The sequence below is a fragment of the Bombina bombina genome, chromosome 4 (genome assembly GCF_027579735.1).
Source record: "Bombina bombina isolate aBomBom1 chromosome 4, aBomBom1.pri, whole genome shotgun sequence".
Taxonomy (NCBI): domain Eukaryota; kingdom Metazoa; phylum Chordata; class Amphibia; order Anura; family Bombinatoridae; genus Bombina; species Bombina bombina.
In genome coordinates, this window is record NC_069502.1 from 721,052,874 (window position 1) to 721,071,916 (window position 19,043).

A 19,043-nucleotide genomic window follows, 5' to 3' on the forward strand; every position below is an offset into this window, starting at 1 on the left:
TGTATGGAAGTAATCGGCTTAATGGTAGCGGCAATGGACATAAGGCCGTTTGCCCGCCTACATCTCAGACCGCTGCAACTCTGCATGCTCAGTCAGTGGAATGGGGATTACACAGATTTGTCCCCTCTACTAAATCTGGATCAAGAGACCAGGGATTCTCTTCTCTGGTGGCTATCTTGAGTCCATCTGTCCAAAGGTATGACCTTCCGCAGGCCAGATTGGACAATAGTAACTACAGATGCCAGCCTTCTGGGCTGGGGGGCAGTCTGGAACTCTCTGAAGGCTCAGGGGTCATGGACTCAGGAGGAGGCTCTCCTTCTGATAAACATTCTGGAACTAAGAGCGATATTCAATGCTCTTCAGGCTTGGCCTCAGCTAGCGGCAGTGAGGTTCATCAGATTTCAGTCGGACAACATCACGACTCTAGCATACATCAACCATCAAGGGGGAACAAGGAGTTCCCTAGCGATGTTGGAGGTTTCAAAGATAATTTGTTGAGCAGAGATTCACTCTTGCCACCTATCAGCTATCCATATCCCAGGAGTAGAGAACTGGGAGGCGGATTTTCTAAGTCGACAGACTTTTCATCCGGGGGAGTGGGAGCTCCATCCAGAGGTGTTTGCACAGTTGATTCAACGTTGGGGCAAACCAGAACTGGATCTCATGGCATCTCGCCAGAACGCCAAGCTTCCTTGTTACGGATCCAGGTCCAGGGATCTCAAGGCAGCGCTGATAGATGCTCTAGCAGTGCCTTGGTCCTTCAACCTGGCTTATGTGTTTCCACCGTTTCCTCTGCTCCCTCATCTGATTGCCAAGGTCAAGCAGGAGAGAGCATCAGTAATTTTGATAGCACCCGCGTGGCCACGCAGGACTTGGTATGCAGATCTGGTGGACATGTCATCCTTTCCACCATGGACTCTGTCTCTGAGTCAGGACCTTCTACTTCAGGGTCCTTTCAACCATCCAAATCTAATTTCTCTGCGGCTGACTGCTTGGAGATTGAACGCTTGATTTTATCAAAGCGTGGTTTCTCCGAGTCGGTCATTGATACCTTAATACAGGCGCGAAAGCCTGTCACCAAGAAAATCTATCATAAGATATGGTGTGAATCCAAGGATTACTCATGGAGTAAGGTCAGGATTCCTAGAATATTATCTTTTCTCCAAGATGGATTGGAGAAGGGTTTGTCAGCAAGTTCCTTAAAGGGACAGATTTCTGCTCTGTCTATTCTTTTGCAGGCTGAGGTTCCAGACGTGCAGGCGTTTTGTCAGGCTTTAGTCAGAATTAAGCCTGTGTTTAAACCTGTTGCTCCGCCTTGGAGTTTAAATTTAGTTCTTAAGGTTCTTCAAGGGGTTCCGTTTGAACCTTTGCATTCCATAGATATTAAGCTCTTATCTTGGAAAGTTTTCTTTTTAGTAGCTATCTCCTCGGCTCAAAGAGTTTCGGAGTTATCTGCTTTACAATGTGATTCTCCTTATCTCATTTTTCATTCCGATAAGGTAGTGTTACGTACCAAACCTGGTTTTCTACCTAAGGTGGTATCTAATAAAAATATCAATCAGGAGATTGTTGTACCGTCACTGTGTCCAAATCCTTCTTCAAAGAAGGAACGTCTTTTACACAATCGTGACGTGGTTCGTGCTTTAAAGTTTTATTTACAAGCTACTAAAGATTTTCATCAAACATCTGCATTGTTTGTTGTCTACTCTGGACAGAGGAGAGGCCAAAAGGCTTTGGCAACTTCTCTTTCTTTTTGGCTAAGGAGTATAATACGCTTAGCTTATGAGACTGCTGGCCAGCAGCCTCCTGAAAGGATTACAGCTCATTCTACTAGAGCGGTAGCTTCCACATGGGCTTTTACGAATGAGGCTTCTGTTGAACAGATTTGTAAGGCGGCGACTTGGTCTTTGCTTCATACTTTTTCAAAATTCTATAAATTTGATACTTTTGCTTCTTCTGAGGCTATTTTTGGGAGAAAGGTTTTGCAGGCAGTGGTGCCTTCCGTTTAAGCACCTGCCTTGTCCCTCCCTTCATCCGTGTCCTATAGCTTTCGTATTGGTATCCCACAAGTAATGGATGATCCGTGGACTGGATACACCTTACAAGAGAAAACAAAATTTATGCTTACCTGATAAATTTATTTCTCTTGTGGTGTATCCAGTCCACGGCCCGCCCTGTCATTTTTAGGCAGGTGTGTTTTATTTTTAAACTACAGTCACCACTGCACCCTATGGTTTCTCCTTTCTCTTGCTTGTCTTCGGTCGAATGACTGGTAGTGGCAGTTGGAGGAGGAGCTATATAGACAGCTCTGCTGTGGGTGATCCTCTTGCAGCTTCCTGTTGGGAAGGAGAATATCCCACAAGTAATGGATGATCCGTGGACTGGATACACCACAAGAGAAATAAATTTATCAGGTAAGCATAAAGTTTGTTTTTTGACTAGACTGTCCCAAAAAGCCAAACAATATTCACTTTGCTCCATTTTCTATTAATATCTCAACAGCTTATATAAAGTAAACGTCAGACAAATTAAATTTGACATCTGCACACTCAAAACAATATACTTTCACTGCAGGGACTTATTAGTCTACCATTATATATTGTATTTTGTATAGTATTTTATCAGAATAAATTATTGCTAACACCAGATGCAGAATTCATATACTCACAAAATTCCTTTTACCTTAACTATTTTTTTTCTAATGAACACAATGTATGCATTGGACATAGAATAATGTTTAAGAATATAGTTGTCTCCAAGCAGTAGAACAAAACAACATGACTGTTAATCAGCCTCAATATTCATAGGAAGACAATGCTTCCAGCAAAATCTACCTTCACAAGGTATATTATAATTTGCACTATCAAGGCTTACCTAACATAGAACAAGTCAGTCCCTCACATTACACACTGTAATGGAATTATTACATTCATAGATAGCAAAAGATAAACCATATATTCCAGAAATGTTATAACATAGTATAATGCACATCACATACTTTTATTAATCACTACTGATTTCTGGAAATGATCCAACACATAGACACATTTCTATTTAGAATAGTTAAAGAGACATTGTACACTAGATTTTTCTTTGCATACATGTTTTGTAGATGATTTATTTATAATAGCCCATCTCATAGTGTTTTTATAAAAATGTAAAGTTTTGCTTATTTTTTTTAAGAACATTGTGCTGATTTTCATACTTCTAACCAAGCCCCATAGTGCCAGATCTATACCTGTGTTTACAGACTACTCCTAGCTCCTGTTTATTTGTCTTTTCATGTGCAGGGAAGGGGGGAGGTGGGAATGGTTTGCTCTTTTTGTTTACCCAGCCCATTTCAGTGGGTGTTCCAGCCTAACCTCATCAATAGTGCTAAACTGGGAGCTTCTAATTAAGTTTTTAAAATGTTTAGTACTGGATTTTTAGATCAGTATCTGTGCATATTCTTCTTTATTGTAGGGTCTATTACATGCAGTTATATGAAAATGTGTGTATACTGTCCTTTTAATTTAGTGAGAAATCACATTTTAATATCTATTTTGACCCCTTTTGTAAATTCCTGGAAAATTACTAATCTTTTTAGATAACCCTGAACTCCAGAAAATTAGATCATGTACTATACTGAAGGACATAGTGGCATAACTAAATTTTTAAGTATCTGTTATAGAGACAGCCAGGAGCCACACACTTATTGACAAAAAGCAATCCTTTTAATTCTATATTATGACAAATTCAACTGTGAAAACCTTTGTAAATCTCACATTTAAAATCCCAAGCTTGAAATGAACATAACTTAGATAGAATGTGAACTATGTACAGTATAACAATTTAATTAAGATAAAAACATTTTTTACTCCAGGCCTGCAAAATGTGTGATAATTCCAGTGTCTTAGTGTGCTTCAGTTTGTTATACTACCATTCCAAGCATTTTACTGAGTGAGGACAGGGCATGACTGAATATTTCCTGAACATGGGAGGAAGCTCTATTCAGCCATAGTAGGGTGGTACTTTGATCGGAATGAACATATACTATGATAAACTTCTGTTGTTTATTTAACCCTTTGAGTGCTAAGCACTTTCCCACCTGGGTGCTAAGATTTTTAAAGTTTTTTTTTTATTTTTTGAGCAAACATTTCTCTTGTTAAGTGTATCCAGTCCACGGATCATCCATTACTTATGGGATATTCTCCTTCCCAACAGGAAGTTGCAAGAGGATCACCCACAGCAGAGCTGCTATATAGCTCCTCCCCTCACTGCCATATCCAGTCATTCTCTTGCAACTCTCAACTAAGATGGAGGTCGTAAGAGGACTGTGGTGTTTTAGACTTAGTTTATTTCTTCAATCAAAAGTTTGTTATTTTTAAATTCTACCGGAGTGTACTGTTTATCTCAGGCAGTATTTGGAAGAAGAATCTGCCTGCGTTTTCTATGATCTTACAGAAGTAACTAAGATCCTTTGCTGTTCTCACATATTCCGAGGAGTGAGGTAACTTCAGAGGGGGAATAGTGTGCAGGTTTTCCTGCAATAAGGTATGTGCAGTTAAAATATTTTTCTAGGGATGGAATTTGCTAGAAAATGCTGCTGATACCGAAGTAATGTAAGTAAAGCCTTAAATGCAGTGACTGACTGGTATCAGGCTTATTAATAGAGATACATACTCTTATAAAAGTGTATTCTAAAACGTTTGCTGGTATGTTTAATCGTTTTTTATATATGTTTGGTGATAAAACTTATTGGGGCCTAGTTTTTTTTCCACATGGCTGGTTTGATTTTTGCCTAGAAACAGTTTCCTGAAGCTTTCCACTGTTGCAATATGAGTGGGAAGGGCCTATTTTAGTGCTTTTCTGTGCAGATAAAAATACTGACAGAGACATTCAGCTTCCCTCTGCATGATACAGGGCATCTCTGAAGGGCTCAAAAGGCTTCAAAGTCGTGTTTGAGGAGGGTAACAATCACAGTAGACTGTGGCAGTTGTTGTGACTGTTTTTAAAAAAAAAACAAAAAAACGTTTTTGTCATTTATTATTCTGTTTTTGTTATTAAGGGGTTAATCATCCATTTGCAAGTGGGTGCAATGCTCTGCTGACTTGTTACATACACTGTAAACATTTTGTTAGTGTAACTGCCTTTTTTCACTGTTATTTCAAATTTGGACAAAATTTGTGTTCCTTAAAGGCGCAGTAACATTTTTTATATATATTTTTATATATTATATTTAAGTGTTTTCCTAGCTTGCTAGTCTCATTGCTAGTCTGTTTAAACATGTCTGATACAGAGGAACCTACTTGTTCATTATGTTTGAAAGCCATGGTGGAGCCCCATAGGAGAATGTGTACTAAATGTATTGATTTCACCTTAAACAGTAAAGATCAGTCTTTATCTATAAAAGAATTATCACCAGAGGGTTCTGTCAAGGGGGAAGTTATGCCGACTAACTCTCCCCACATGTCAGACCCTTCGCCTCCCGCTCAGGGGACGCACGCTAATATGGCGCCAATTACATCAGGGACGCCCATAGCGATTACCTTGCAGGACATGGCTGCAATCATGAATAATACCCTGTCAGAGGTATTATCTAGATTGCCTGAATTAAGAGGCAGGCGCGATAGCTCTGGGGTTAGGAGAGATACAGAGCGTGCAGATGCTGTAAGAGCTATGTCTGATACTGCGTCACAGTATGCAGAACATGAGGACGGAGAGCTTCATTCTGTGGGTGACATCTCTGACTCGGGGAAACCTGATTCAGAGATTTCTAATTTTAAATTTAAGCTTGAGAACCTCCGTGTATTGCTTGGGGAGGTATTAGCTGCTCTGAATGACTGTAACACAGTTGCAATTCCAGAGAAATTGTGTAGGCTGGATAGATACTATGCGGTGCCGGTGTGTACTGACGTTATTCCTATACTTAAAAGGCTTACAGAAATTATTAGCAAGGAGTGGGATAGACCAGGTGTGCCCTTTTCCCCACCTCCTATATTTAGAAAAATGTTTCCAATAGACGCCACTATACGGGACTTATGGCAGACGGTCCCTAAGGTGGAGGGAGCAGTTTCTACTTTAGCAAAGCGTACCACTATCCCGGTTGAGGACAGTTGTGCTTTTTCAGATCCAATGGATAAAAAATTAGAGGGTTACCTTAAGAAAATGTTTATTCAACAAGGTTTTATTTTGCAGCCCCTTGCATGCATTGCGCCTGTCACTGCTGTGGCGGCATTCTGGTTTGAGGCCCTGGAAGAGGCCATCCATACAGCTCCATTGGAGGAAATTACTGACAAGCTTAGAACGCTTAAGCTAGCTAACTCATTTGTTTCTGATGCCATTGTTCATTTGACTAAACTAACGGCTAAGAACTCCGGATTCGCCATCCAGGCGCCTAGGGCGCTATGGCTTAAATCCTGGTCAGCTGACGTGACTTCAAAATCTAAGTTACTCAACATTCCTTTCAAGGGGCAGACCTTATTCGGGCCTGGCTTGAAGGAAATTATTGCTGACATTACTGGAGGCAAGGGTCATACCCTTCCTCAGGACAGGGCCAAATCAAAGGCCAAACAGTCTAATTTTCGTGCCTTTCGAAATTTCAAGGCAGGAGCAGCATCAACTTCCTCCGCTTCAAAACAAGAGGGAACTGTTGCTCATTCCAGACAGGCCTGGAAACCTAACCAGTCCTGGAACAAGGGCAAGCAGGCCAGAAAACCTGCTGCTGCCCCCAAGACAGCATGAAGGAATGGCCCCCTATCCGGAAGCGGATCTAGTGGGGGGCAGACTTTCTCTCTTCGCCCAGGCGTAGGCAAGAGATGTTCAGGATCCCTGGGCGTTGGAGATCATATCTCAGGGATATCTTCTGGACTTCAAAGCTTCTCCTCTATAAGGGAGATTTCATCTTTCAAGGTTATCAGCAAACCAGATAAAGAAAGAGGCATTCCTAAGCTGTGTGCAAGACCTCCTAGTAATGGGAGTGATCCATCCAGTTCCGCGGACGGAACAGGGACAGGAGTTTTATTCAAATCTGTTTGTGGTTCCCAAGAAAGAGGGAACCTTCAGACCAATCTTGTATATAAAGATCTTAAACAAATTCCTCAGAGTTCCATCATTCAAAATGGAAACTATTCGGACCATCCTACCCATGATCCAAGAGGGTCAGTACATGACCACAGTGGACTTAAAGGATGCCTACCTTCACATACCGATTCACAAAGATCATCATCGGTTCCTAAGGTTTGCCTTTCTAGACAGGCATTACCAATTTGTAGCTCTTCCCTTCGGGTTAGCCACAGCCCCGAGAATCTTTACAAAGGTTCTGGGCTCACTTCTGGCGGTTCTAAGACCGCGAGGCATAGCGGTGGCTCCGTATCTAGACGACATCCTGATACAGGCGTCAAGCTTTCAAATTGCCAAGTCTCATACAGAGATAGTTCTGGCATTTCTGAGGTTGCATGGGTGGAAAGTGAACGTGGAAAAGAGTTCTCTATCCCCACTCACAAGAGTCACCTTCCTAGGGACTCATAGATTCTGTAGAGATGAAAATTTACCTGACGGAGTCCAGGTTATCAAAACTTCTAAATGCTTGCCGTGTCCTTCATTCCATTCCACGTCAGTCAGTGGCTCAGTGCATGGAAGTAATCGGCTTAATGGTAGCGGCAATGGACATAGTGCCATTTGCGCGCCTGCATCTAAGACCGCTGCAATTATGCATTCTAAGTCAGTGGAATGGGGATTACTCAGATTTGTCCCCTCTACTAAATCTGGATCAAGAGACCAGAGATTCTCTTCTCTGGTGGCTATCTCGGGTCCATCTGTCCATGGGTATGACCTTCCGCAGGCCAGATTGGACGATTGTAACAACAGATGCCAGCCTTCTAGGTTGGGGCGCAGTCTGGAACTCCCTGAAGGCTCAGGGATTGTGGACTCAGGAGGAGAAACTCCTCCCAATAAATATTCTGGAGTTAAGAGCAATATTCAATGCTCTTCTAGCTTGGCCTCAGTTAGCAACCCTGAGGTTCATCAGATTTCAGTCGGACAACATCACGACTGTGGCTTACATCAACCATCAAGGGGGAACCAGGAGTTCCCTAGTGATGTTAGAAGTCTCAAAGATAATTCACTGGGCAGAGTCTCACTCTTGCCATCTGTCAGCGATCCACATCCCAGGCGTAGAGAACTGGGAGGCGGATTTTCTAAGTCGTCAGACTTTTCATCCGGGGGAGTGGGAACTCCATCTGGAGGTGTTTGCTCAACTAATCCATCGTTGGGGCAAACCAGAACTGGATCTCATGGCGTCTCGCCAGAACGCCAAGCTTCCTTGTTATGGATCCAGGTCCAGGGACCCGGGAGCGACGCTGATAGATACTCTAGCAGCTCCTTGGTTCTTCAACCTGGCTTATGTGTTTACACCGTTTCCTCTGCTCCCTCGACTGATTGCCAAAATCAAGCAGGAGAGAGCATTGGTGATTCTGATAGCGCCTGCGTAGCCACGCAGGACCTGGTATGCAGACCTAGTGGACATGTCATACTTTCCACCATGGACTCTGCCTCTGAGGCAGGACCTTCTAATACAAGGTCCTTTCAATCATCCAAATCTAATTTCTCTGAGACTGACTGCATGGAGATTGAACGCTTGATCCTATCAAGGCGTGGCTTCTCCGAGTCAGTCATTGATACCTTAATACAGGCACGAAAGCCTGTCACCAGGAAAATCTACCATAAGATATGGCGTAAATATCTTTATTGGTGTGAATCCAAGAATTACTCATGGAGTAAGGTTAGGATTCCTAGGATATTGTCCTTTCTCCAAGAGGGTTTGGACAAAGGATTATCAGCTAGTTCTTTAAAAGGACAGATTTCTGCTCTGTCTATTCTTTTGCACAAGCATCTGGCAGAGGTTCCAGACGTCCAGGCTTTTTGTCAGGCTTTGGTTAGAATTAAGCCTGTGTTTAAAACTGTTGCTCCCCCGTGGAGCTTAAACTTGGTTCTTAAAGTTCTTCAAGGAGTTCCATTTGAACCCCTTCATTCCATTGATATTAAACTTTTATCTTGGAAAGTTCTGTTTTAGATGGCTATTTCCTCGGCTCGAATAGTCTCTGAGCTATCTGCCTTACAATGTGATTCTCCTTATCTGATTTTTCATGCAGATAAGGTAGTTCTGCGTACCAAACCTGGGTTTTTACCTAAGGTGGTTTCTAACAAGAATATCAAGAGATTGTTGTTCCATCATTGTGTCCTAATCCTTCTTTGAAGAAGGAACGTCTCTTACATAATCTGGACGTAGTCCGTGCCTTGAAGTTTTACTTACAAGCTACTAAAGATTTTCGCCAAACATCTTCCCTGTTTGTCGTTTACTCTGGACAGAGGAGAGGTCAAAAAGCTTCGGCAACCTCTTTCCTTTTGGCTTCGGAGCATAATTCGCTTAGCCTATGAGACTGCTGGACAGCAGCTCCCTGAAAGGTTTACAGCTCATTCTACTAGAGCTGTGGCTTCCACCTGGGCCTTTAAAAATGAGGCCTCTGTTGAACAGATTTGCAAGGCTGCGACTTGGTCTTCGCTTCACACCTTTTTAAAATTTTACAAATTTGATACTTCTTCGGAGGCTGTTTTTGGGAGAAAGGTTCTTCAGGCAGTGGTTCCTTCCGTTTAATCCTGCCTTGTCCCTCCCATCATCCGTGTACTTTAGCTTTGGTATTGGTATCCCATAAGTAATGGATGATCCGTGGACTGGATACACTTAACAAGTGAAAACATAATTTATGCTTACCTGATAAATTTATTTCTTTTGTAGTGTATCCAGTCCACGGCCCGCCCTGTCCTTTTAAGGCAGGTCTAAATTTTAATTAAACTAAAGTCACCACTGCACCCTATGGTTTCTCCTTTCTCGTCTTGTTTCGGTCGAATGACTGGATATGGCAGTGAGGGGAGGAGCTATATAGCAGCTCTGCTGTGGGTGATCCTCTTGCAACTTCCTGTTGGGAAGGAGAATATCCCATAAGTAATGGATGATCCGTGGACTGGATACACTACAAGAGAAATAAATTTATCAGGTAAGCATAAATTATGTTTTTTTAACTTTTTAAAAATTTTTTGAGACCCCCAAGACTTACACTGTTGGAAAGGTTGATTACCTTTCTAATGGTGGGTCTTGGGGGTCTGTAGCTGCTTAGATGCCTGAGATACTGGCTTCTAAGCAGCATGCCCCCTGCTCCTATACTTAACATTGTTAAGTATAAATAAAGTTGCGCAATGACATCATCACGTTATTACGCGTGACCACACCACGCAAACTAGGAAGCCCCTGCGATGCCTGTCACTCTACAGGCACGATCGCCAGGGTAGGAGCGGGTGGGAGCCCCCAGATCTCCCTCAAGGTGGGAGAGTGCTAGTGACGGCTCTGAGCCGTCATTGGCACCAGAGTGGGAAAAACTGTGATGGCTCAGAGCCGTCATTAGCACTCAAAGGGTTAAAACCCTAAGTACCTGGAAAGGGGTTAATCACATAGTTAAAGGGACATAAAACCCAGACATTTTCTTTCATGAGCCTGACATTTAATATTAAATAACTTTCCAATATATCTATTATCTAATTCAGTTTTTTTCAACCAGTTTGCCGTGGCACACTAGTGTGCCGTGAGAGATCCTCAGGTGTGCCGCGGCAGACTGACAACAGTGCGGAGGTGTCCCTCTTTCAAATTTTTTAAATATTGGAAGGTATGTGACGGGCTCATCAGGCATCATTTACAACCATGAAATTGACATTCATTCACAGGCAATCATTATGATTGTTTGTGAATGAATGTAAATATGTCATGTATAGTTTGTAGGAGGCATGGCATGACAGCACAGTACAGTGTGTATATGTATGTATGTATGTATGTATGTCCTGTATTAGGCTACAATGTGTGATTTTGTAAAATTTTGGGATGGTGGTGTGCCACAGGATTTTTTAATGTAAAAAAGTGTGCCACGGCAAAAAAAAGGTTGCAAATCACTGATCTAATTTATTTTGTACTCTTGGTATCCTTTATTGAAAAGCATACCTAAGTAGGCTCAAGAGCGGCAATGTACTACTGAAAGCAAGCTGCTGATTGGTGGCTAAACATATATGCCTCTTAATTGGTTCATCCTATGTGTTCACCTAGCTACCAGTAGAGCATTGCTGCTGTTTCAACAAAGGATACCAAGATAATGCAGCAAATTTTATAATAGAAGTAAAATGTAAAGCCATTTAAAATTGTATTCTCTATATGAATTATGAAAGAAAACTTTGCATTTCATTTCCCTTTAAGGACCCGCAAAGCATTGCTGGTCTTGAGCGGAAACTGCTGCTGATCCAACTATCAGCGCTAGCTGCACAACCCCTTTGCAGGGGTTAATCACACAGCATTATATTGTAGCTAGTGTTTTAAAATCACATGCTCTAAACAGATAAGAACAAATAATTTTAACACTATAATGGCCCTTCAAACTCCTGTCTACAAACAGTTACCCATCAGCCATACTGCAACAGGCATTAATCTCTGTAGGAGCCACTATACTATAACAGCATTAGTATCATATACAAATTCTAAGTTGGTCAAGCAAATAACTAGTTAAGAATGTTTAAATACTGTATAAATAATAGGGAACCCCAGACTAGGCCCAGACTATGGCAAAGAGAAGGACCATACGGAACGCTTTGCTGGCCAGGAAAGACTGAAGATAGAATAAGTTTTAAATGGAATTAAGGTAGAATATTTAAGAGTTTCATTAATTTAATAAAAGTTGTTTTGTGTTAGTATTCTGGGGTAGCATATGGTGGTATTCTTCAACTCTAGAATATGCAAACAGTGTAGGGTTTTAGCATTTTATTCATCAGTTCTGAGCTGGAAAAAATCTTACAACATATCCTGTTAGGGGTACTTAGGGTTTTAACCCTTTGAGTGCTAATGACGGCTCTGAGCCATCACAGAGTTTCCCACTCTGGTGCCAATGACAGCTCAGAGCCGTCACTAGCACTCTCCCACCTTGAGGGAGATCTGGGGGCTCCCACCCGCTCCTACCCTGGCGATCGTGCCTGTAGAGTGACAGGCATCGCCGGGGCTTCCTAGTTTGCGTGGTGACGTCACGCGTAATAACGTGATGACGTCATTGCGCAACTTTATTTATACTTAACAATGTTAAGTATAGGAGCAGGGGGCATGCTGCTTAGAAGTCAGTATCTCAGGCATCTAAGCAGCTACAGACCCCCAAGACCCACCATTAGAAAGGTAATCATCAAACCGTGCCAACAGTGTAAGTCTTGGGGGTCTCAAAAAAAATAAAAAATGTTTGTTCAAAAAATAAAAAATAAAACTTTAAAAATCTTAGCACCCAGGTGGGAAAGTGCTTAGCACTCAAAGGGTTAAATAAACAACAGAAGTTTATCATAGTATATGTTCATCCCGATCAAAGCTGAATAGAGCTTCCTCCCATGTTCAGGAAAGCCATTATAGTCTTAAAATTACATACTCTAATCCGTCATTTTAACACTAGCAGCACTAACTATAAAGTACTAGTGCTAAGTGCTAGTGTTAAAATGACGGATTAGAGTATGTAATTTTAAGACTATAATGGCTGTTTAAACACACACAGTCCAGTTTTGATGACAAACAGAAAGTCACTACATAGCTGACCTGTCCCTATCAATAGCTTCAAGCATAGGGTCTAGGTTTGGACTAATAAAAAACTAAATGGTGAAAAACTGTGGGAGACCACTTATTTAATAAAATACTTGTATATTTCATCATTTTGTCCTTTTTTTTTTCTTTTTAAGGGATAATCTCAACCAGTGGGAGAAAGTAGCTAAAGGAGAAGACACCGCTATGTGGATCCCATCACATTCATTGACAACAGAGTCATCGGATTCTCTTCCAGTTAAGATTGATGACTGATGAGCAGCAATCATCTACTCTAAAGGGGACATTTTTGAATGAGACAGTAACGGAAGAAAAGCCAAAATTCAGTGGATAGTAATGCCTAGAGTGTTTGTTGGCAAATGTCTACTATCCATGACCTTACAAAAGACAAGAAAATGTAACTACAACAAATGAATACATTGACTAATTTAGTTTGTTTTTTTAATTCAGGAAGTGACCTTTTCTGTAAGCTGCGTTTATGAATCTTGTTATAAATGTGACCTGCATAATTACTTTAAAGGGTACGTTAAACCCACATTTTTCCTTGGTTGGTATGGTCCCCAATATCTACAATAATGTTGCCTGACTCTAATTATAAGGCAAGTAAGAACATCAGTATAATCATTTGCTGAACACCTCCACCAATTTCTATTAGTTGTCATTTTTTGTATGTATTTTAAAACATTGATATGTTTTTGACTATACTAAGGTTTATATATTGAGAAGGACAACAAGTTGTATTGGTATAAAGCAAATCCCATCTAAGTAGCTGGCATTTCACACCCTTCTTCTTCAATAAACACATTGGAGGCAGTTAAACAGGTTTATCAAGCCATTTGGCATCACATTTATTTACTATCACAGCACTTATGTCTGTCTAATGTCTGTTAAATGTGAATATATTTATGTAACCCAAAACGCACCAAATATTTCCACTATAAACTTTTTTTTTATTTTTTATAAAATATAAGTCAATTGGTGCACAGCTATGGGGATATTATCTGTTCCTTGCGTTGTTTTTTTTTTTTTTGCAAGATTGAATAATATTTATAAATTGTTTAACCAAAAAAAAAAAAAAAGGATTGTCTTTCCAATATTTTAGAACTACTAAGAATAATCAAGTTCAGACATGTTTGTTTGCAGATACTGTAGTACTCTGAAATTTAGAGATCTGTCTGTGTTTGATAGGTTTTATTTCAAATATTTAGTAAGGGATCACTGGTCTCTTTACTGTGATTTCACATTTTAACTAATTAATTATCTTTCTGGTAAAGTGAAACACCCTGTAATATACTATCTAAAATTATATTTGGGTACTTTTGATATCCTTATAATTTTTCCTCAGAAATATGATTTTTGTGGTATTGAAATCATTTTTTCTCTAACACAAAAAAAGATGTAAGCTGTTATTTTATCAATTAATTAGTACCTGGTCAGTTTTCACTATTTAGCTAACTCCTTAGCCTAATAAAAATAATGTGCTGCAGTAGGATTAATCTCATTTGTAACAAAAAAAATAATTTGTTATAAATGCACAGATTATCTTATTTTGATACAAGAAGGTCACATTATAAGGGAAATATAAACTAATATATTAGGGGTGGCTACCCTATTGCACTCTGCTTCTAGGCTACCACATTACTGCTGGGTCGTTTTGCCTAAAATGTAGTGGTTTATAAATTATTTTCTTATGGATCCATGATATATATCCACAATTAAAATTGATAATATATATTATGGATTAAAAAATAATTTTACTATTATGTATTTATTTTTTTAAATGAACTGTGGGCACTCGAAAATGTTTTAGATTACCATTCTGGGCACGCTCTCTAAAAAGTTTGCCACCCCTGGAATATACAGAACGACTCGTGATTGATACATTTAAAACATATCTGGAGAGCAGTTTAAATTTGAAGGGAATGTGACTTATTTTTACTTTAGTTGTAATTTTCACTTTCTGTAGAAAGCACTGTGTATATAGTATACAATGTTGGTAATGTTTAGAAGTTTGAGTTGCAAACAGACTGTGCAAAATGGTAATTACACTGTTGCACTTTATTCCCTTGAAATATGAGGACATTCTGTCTAAATTAAAGGGACATAAAAACCCCAAGAAAATATTTCATGATATAGATAGAGAATACAATTTTAAAAAACTTTCCAATTTACGCCTATTATCAAATTTTCTTCATTTTCTTGTTATCCTTTGTTTAAAAGCAAGAAGGTAAGTTAAAGAGAGGGGGCACATGTCTGCAGAACTATTTGGCAGCAGTTTTGAACAAGCACTAGAGGGCAACACTATTTCCTGTCATGTAGCCTCCAGACATGTGCATGCTACCTATGTAGATATCTATCTCTTTATCAAGGAATAAAATGAGAATGAAATAAATGTATTAATAGAAGAAGTAAATTGGGAACATTTATTTTATTTAAATTGTATTCTCTATCTAAATCAAGAAAGAAAAATGTTGGGTTTCATGTCCCTTTAACTATCTGACAGGCTTGTGGTTGTAGTTTCTTGAGATTATAGTTCTTCCTATAGTAAGATGAATTACATATATGAAAAAAAATAATTCTGTAAGAGCTCCTATGTGCTTTAGGAAAAGCTGCAATGCTACAAAAGACCACAGCTGGTGAATTTTTTTCCATAGAATATTTATGAAATGTAGAGAAACTTTTTCTTTTCTTTTTTTTTGAACATGTTCTTAAAATATCATCTAATATAATTATACTGGCATTAGGTAGTTAGTAATAGTAAATTAGACTTTTTTTTTCTTTTGATTTTTCTCTTTTTGCACATTTAAAGGGACATGATACCCACATGTTGAAGTACTTGAAAGTGATGAAACATAGTTGTAAAAAGCTGACTAGAAAATATCTAAAAATTTAATCAGTAGCCTTAAGCAGCTAATCAGGACGATAGTCCCAGGACTTGCAAGGGAGTGTGCACCTGATATGTGCAAGCACGGTCATGTTATTTCCCTACTCAGTTTAAGGAAGTTTGCTATAAACTGTCACAAGGCTCAAGTGAAATCTCATGAGTTCACAGTAAAGCAGTGCATGATCTCAGCACTGCTGATGCTGGGTTTTTTTTATATGTTTTTTTTTTTTCAACTTGCAGCTGGGAGCAGCTGAAGTATAATTGTTCAGACACTGGTGGGGCTGAAGAAATGTTGAGGTAAAATATCTTCCTTTTTTACATAGAGATGTTCAGATATTTTTTTGCCAGCATTTTACAGTTATACTGCATCACTTTCAAGTGATTTAGCATATGGGTATTATGTCCCTTTAATTCTCAACAGAGATGTTTCTTCATAAAGGGACATAACTAAACTGTTAGAGCATTTGATTTATTATTTATTTTGACTAATTGCAGATTCTGATATGTGTTTAACCTGTCCTAATGGTTTGAACACAATACAGATTTTAGTTTTTTCTTTTTGAAAATGGATCATTTGCTCATGTGCCTAGTTCCCACACTGCTACCCTTGCGGAGAAAAAAAAGAAAGAGAAAAAACGGTATATTAGTCAATTAAATGATAAATTGCTCCAATGATATAGAGCCGCTTATATGTTTATTATCTAGTTTTTTAAAAAGGAAATGTCATTTTGTTATTTTTAATAGCCTTGATCTGCTGTGTGCCACTTATGTCAAAAGCTTTAATTTGAAATCCATATTGATGTATTTGTTTTGAATAGAAGCATTTTTGTAATATACACATATTAGCGAAAATGCTTCTTATAAAAGCTAAAGCTGTTTCAAAAGTTTATTTAAGTATGCAGCATGCTTGTACCATCTGGTAATGACTCAATTTGTTAATTGCTGACATAACACAAGCCCCACTGACGCTCAGAGCAGCTGCCGTATTTAAAATGCTGGTGCACTGAGCATATCTATCAATGCTTTACATGCACGTGCAGAGAAAAATATTAACACTACAACAGTGATAACTTTTACTGAAAGTGTTTTTGCCAATACATGAATGTTGCAAACATGTTTCTATTCAAAGATGTAATTCCTATATGTGCATTTAAATTTTGACAAGAATGTCCCTTTAAGTTAATAGATTTACAAAAAAATGTAATCCAATTTTTTTGTCATTTTACTTATATTTTTGTCACCTTTAACTCCCCTTCCGCCTTCTAATTTTCTCAAAGTGGGCTCTTTTCTATGATAGTCAATTTATATTTGTGTAGCTTTACATTTCTACATTTAATTTTCTTTGTAATGTATGAATAACAGAACTTCAATACCAAATACATATTCATTGTTATCTCTAATGAAAGTCCATAAAAGACTAAAATGGACTGTGAAGTATGTGCTATTTACTGTAGTTAACCTTTTGTTTTTAAAGCTACAGTATATAACATACTAGATATAAGATGACCAAAGGAAAAGATTTACTAAATATATATTTTTGATATTGAGAAATATCTATTTGAAGGACTTTAGCCAATGCATATTCTTTAAGGTCAAAAATATCTGGGTTTGCATGGAATTATTCTCCATTTTGTATTATTTTAAAGTTTGTTTCAACATTACAAAATAGTTTGAAATGAAACTTGTGGGAAATGCAGATTATTCTGTAAAGTGTAGCTCATAATACCACCCTTCCTCAGTTTCATAAACTAATGAAACCTTAATCAACCAATCAGAAAACAAGACAGCGGTATCCTCTGAATTGTTTTAAAAAAAATGGGAGCAGCTTTGCACGTATGGATTATGGGCAGAGCAAATCATTCAAAACTGTGCTTGCAGAGCTTCAAAAAAAGTTTGACATAACCAATTTTATATACACAGATTATTTAATTGTGATGTTTTAAATCTGCCTTTTTTTTTTTTCTTCAAATGTGACTCAAATTACAGAATTCATTGACCTTGTAATTCTGAATTAAAGTTTAACATAAAAAAAAACTATATTAGAGGAGAAAATCGGTATCTCTTCAGTTAATTGGTATTCTTTCTGTCTGTACCATCTTTATAATGCAAACTCTTATATTTGGATAATATAAAATACATAAAATTATATTTCTGATAGCTTTAAGCAATAACCTAATACATTATTAACCCATTTGCTAAAAAAACAAACTTTTTTTAATCTACATAAATTTGTTTAATTTGTCTACAAAAAATATTAACCCCTCATGTTGTAGTTTTGGTATTTGCAAAATCATTATAACTCTGCACATGTTAATGCTGCTGAAGTGCTGAAATTAGAAAATTAAAATGTGCTTAATTCTTAAAGGGGCATGAAACACTTTTTTTTTTTTTTTTTTTTTTTTTTTTAAGATTCAGATACAGCATGCAATTTTAAATAACTTTCCAATTTGTTTATTTTTAGCAAATTTACTTTTATCTCTTGGTATCATTTGTTGAAGAAACAGCAGTGCGCTACTGTGAGATTGCTGAGCACATCTGGTGAGCCAATAACAAGAGGCATATATGTGCAGCCACCAATCAGCAGCTTGCTAATTATGATTAGGTATGCTTTTCAATAAAGGATATCAAGAAAACAAAGCAAATTAGATAATAGAAGTAAATTGGAAAGTTGTTTAAAATTTCTTGTTCCATCTGAATAATGAAAGAAAATAATTTGAATTTCAAGTCCCTTTAATGTTGAACTAAATAGTCAAAAGCTCCTTTTGATAAGTTTTGTCAATATTTTACTCCTTAAAACATGCATTCCCCTCATGAACCTGTTTAAGTTTTCTGTTCAGTTAGTTGTAATAAACTCATTGCAGTTATGTCCTTATTTTAAACCAGATATAAGGCATATCTGCTGCTGTTAAGATTAAACATCAGATATGTGATGACAAAATGACCTCTCATACAATTAATATAACATTAGAAACAGTTTAAATAATACCAATATAGGAGGAACATGTAAACTAAATGACATAATGACCCATTTATTAAAGCTGCTTTTGGCATTTTTAATTTTATTAACCAATTTACAAAGATTCTCATAGAACCATAACAGAAATGGTGGGTATATGGCTTTTGACTACTGGAGTAGATAGAAATGCCTTCCAGATGTTTGAGTGGTGGAAACTTGTCTACATATTGGCATGGATGAACCAATAACATTTGATTGTGTGTGTTTCCACTGCAAGGCCACCAATTCGCCATTGTTTTGGGACCCTCTTGGTGACTTTGTACAGTATTACAACATAGGGGGAACCATATACATGTTAATGGTTTATGCTTGTAGTTTCCCTAGCTAATTATGATCTGTAGCTGTGTTTGTTCCCCTGAGAGTCATCCTTACCCATGTAAGATAGTACTGTGTGTTCTGCAGTTTGCTAGTAATGTGCTTTCTTTTCCCTGTGTTCATCGAGGTCTGTAAAACACCTCTGGAATCAGGTTGTGTGATTTTTTTTGGAAGAAGTGGAAATG

At 38.2% G+C, this 19,043-nt stretch overlaps 1 protein-coding gene across 1 annotated transcript in view; it reads left to right on the top strand.

Moving 5' to 3' along the window:
• The window catches only part of PDE10A (phosphodiesterase 10A), a 768,738-nt gene extending 755,588 nt beyond the window's left edge, over positions 1-13,150 (top strand). Inside the window, exon 22 of the mRNA XM_053710922.1 lies at positions 12,781-13,150. Coding sequence (XP_053566897.1) covers positions 12,781-12,898 — 118 coding nt within the window. The 3' untranslated portion in view covers positions 12,899-13,150. The remainder of the gene's footprint in view (positions 1-12,780) is intronic.
• Positions 13,151-19,043: the final 5,893 nt, after the last annotated feature.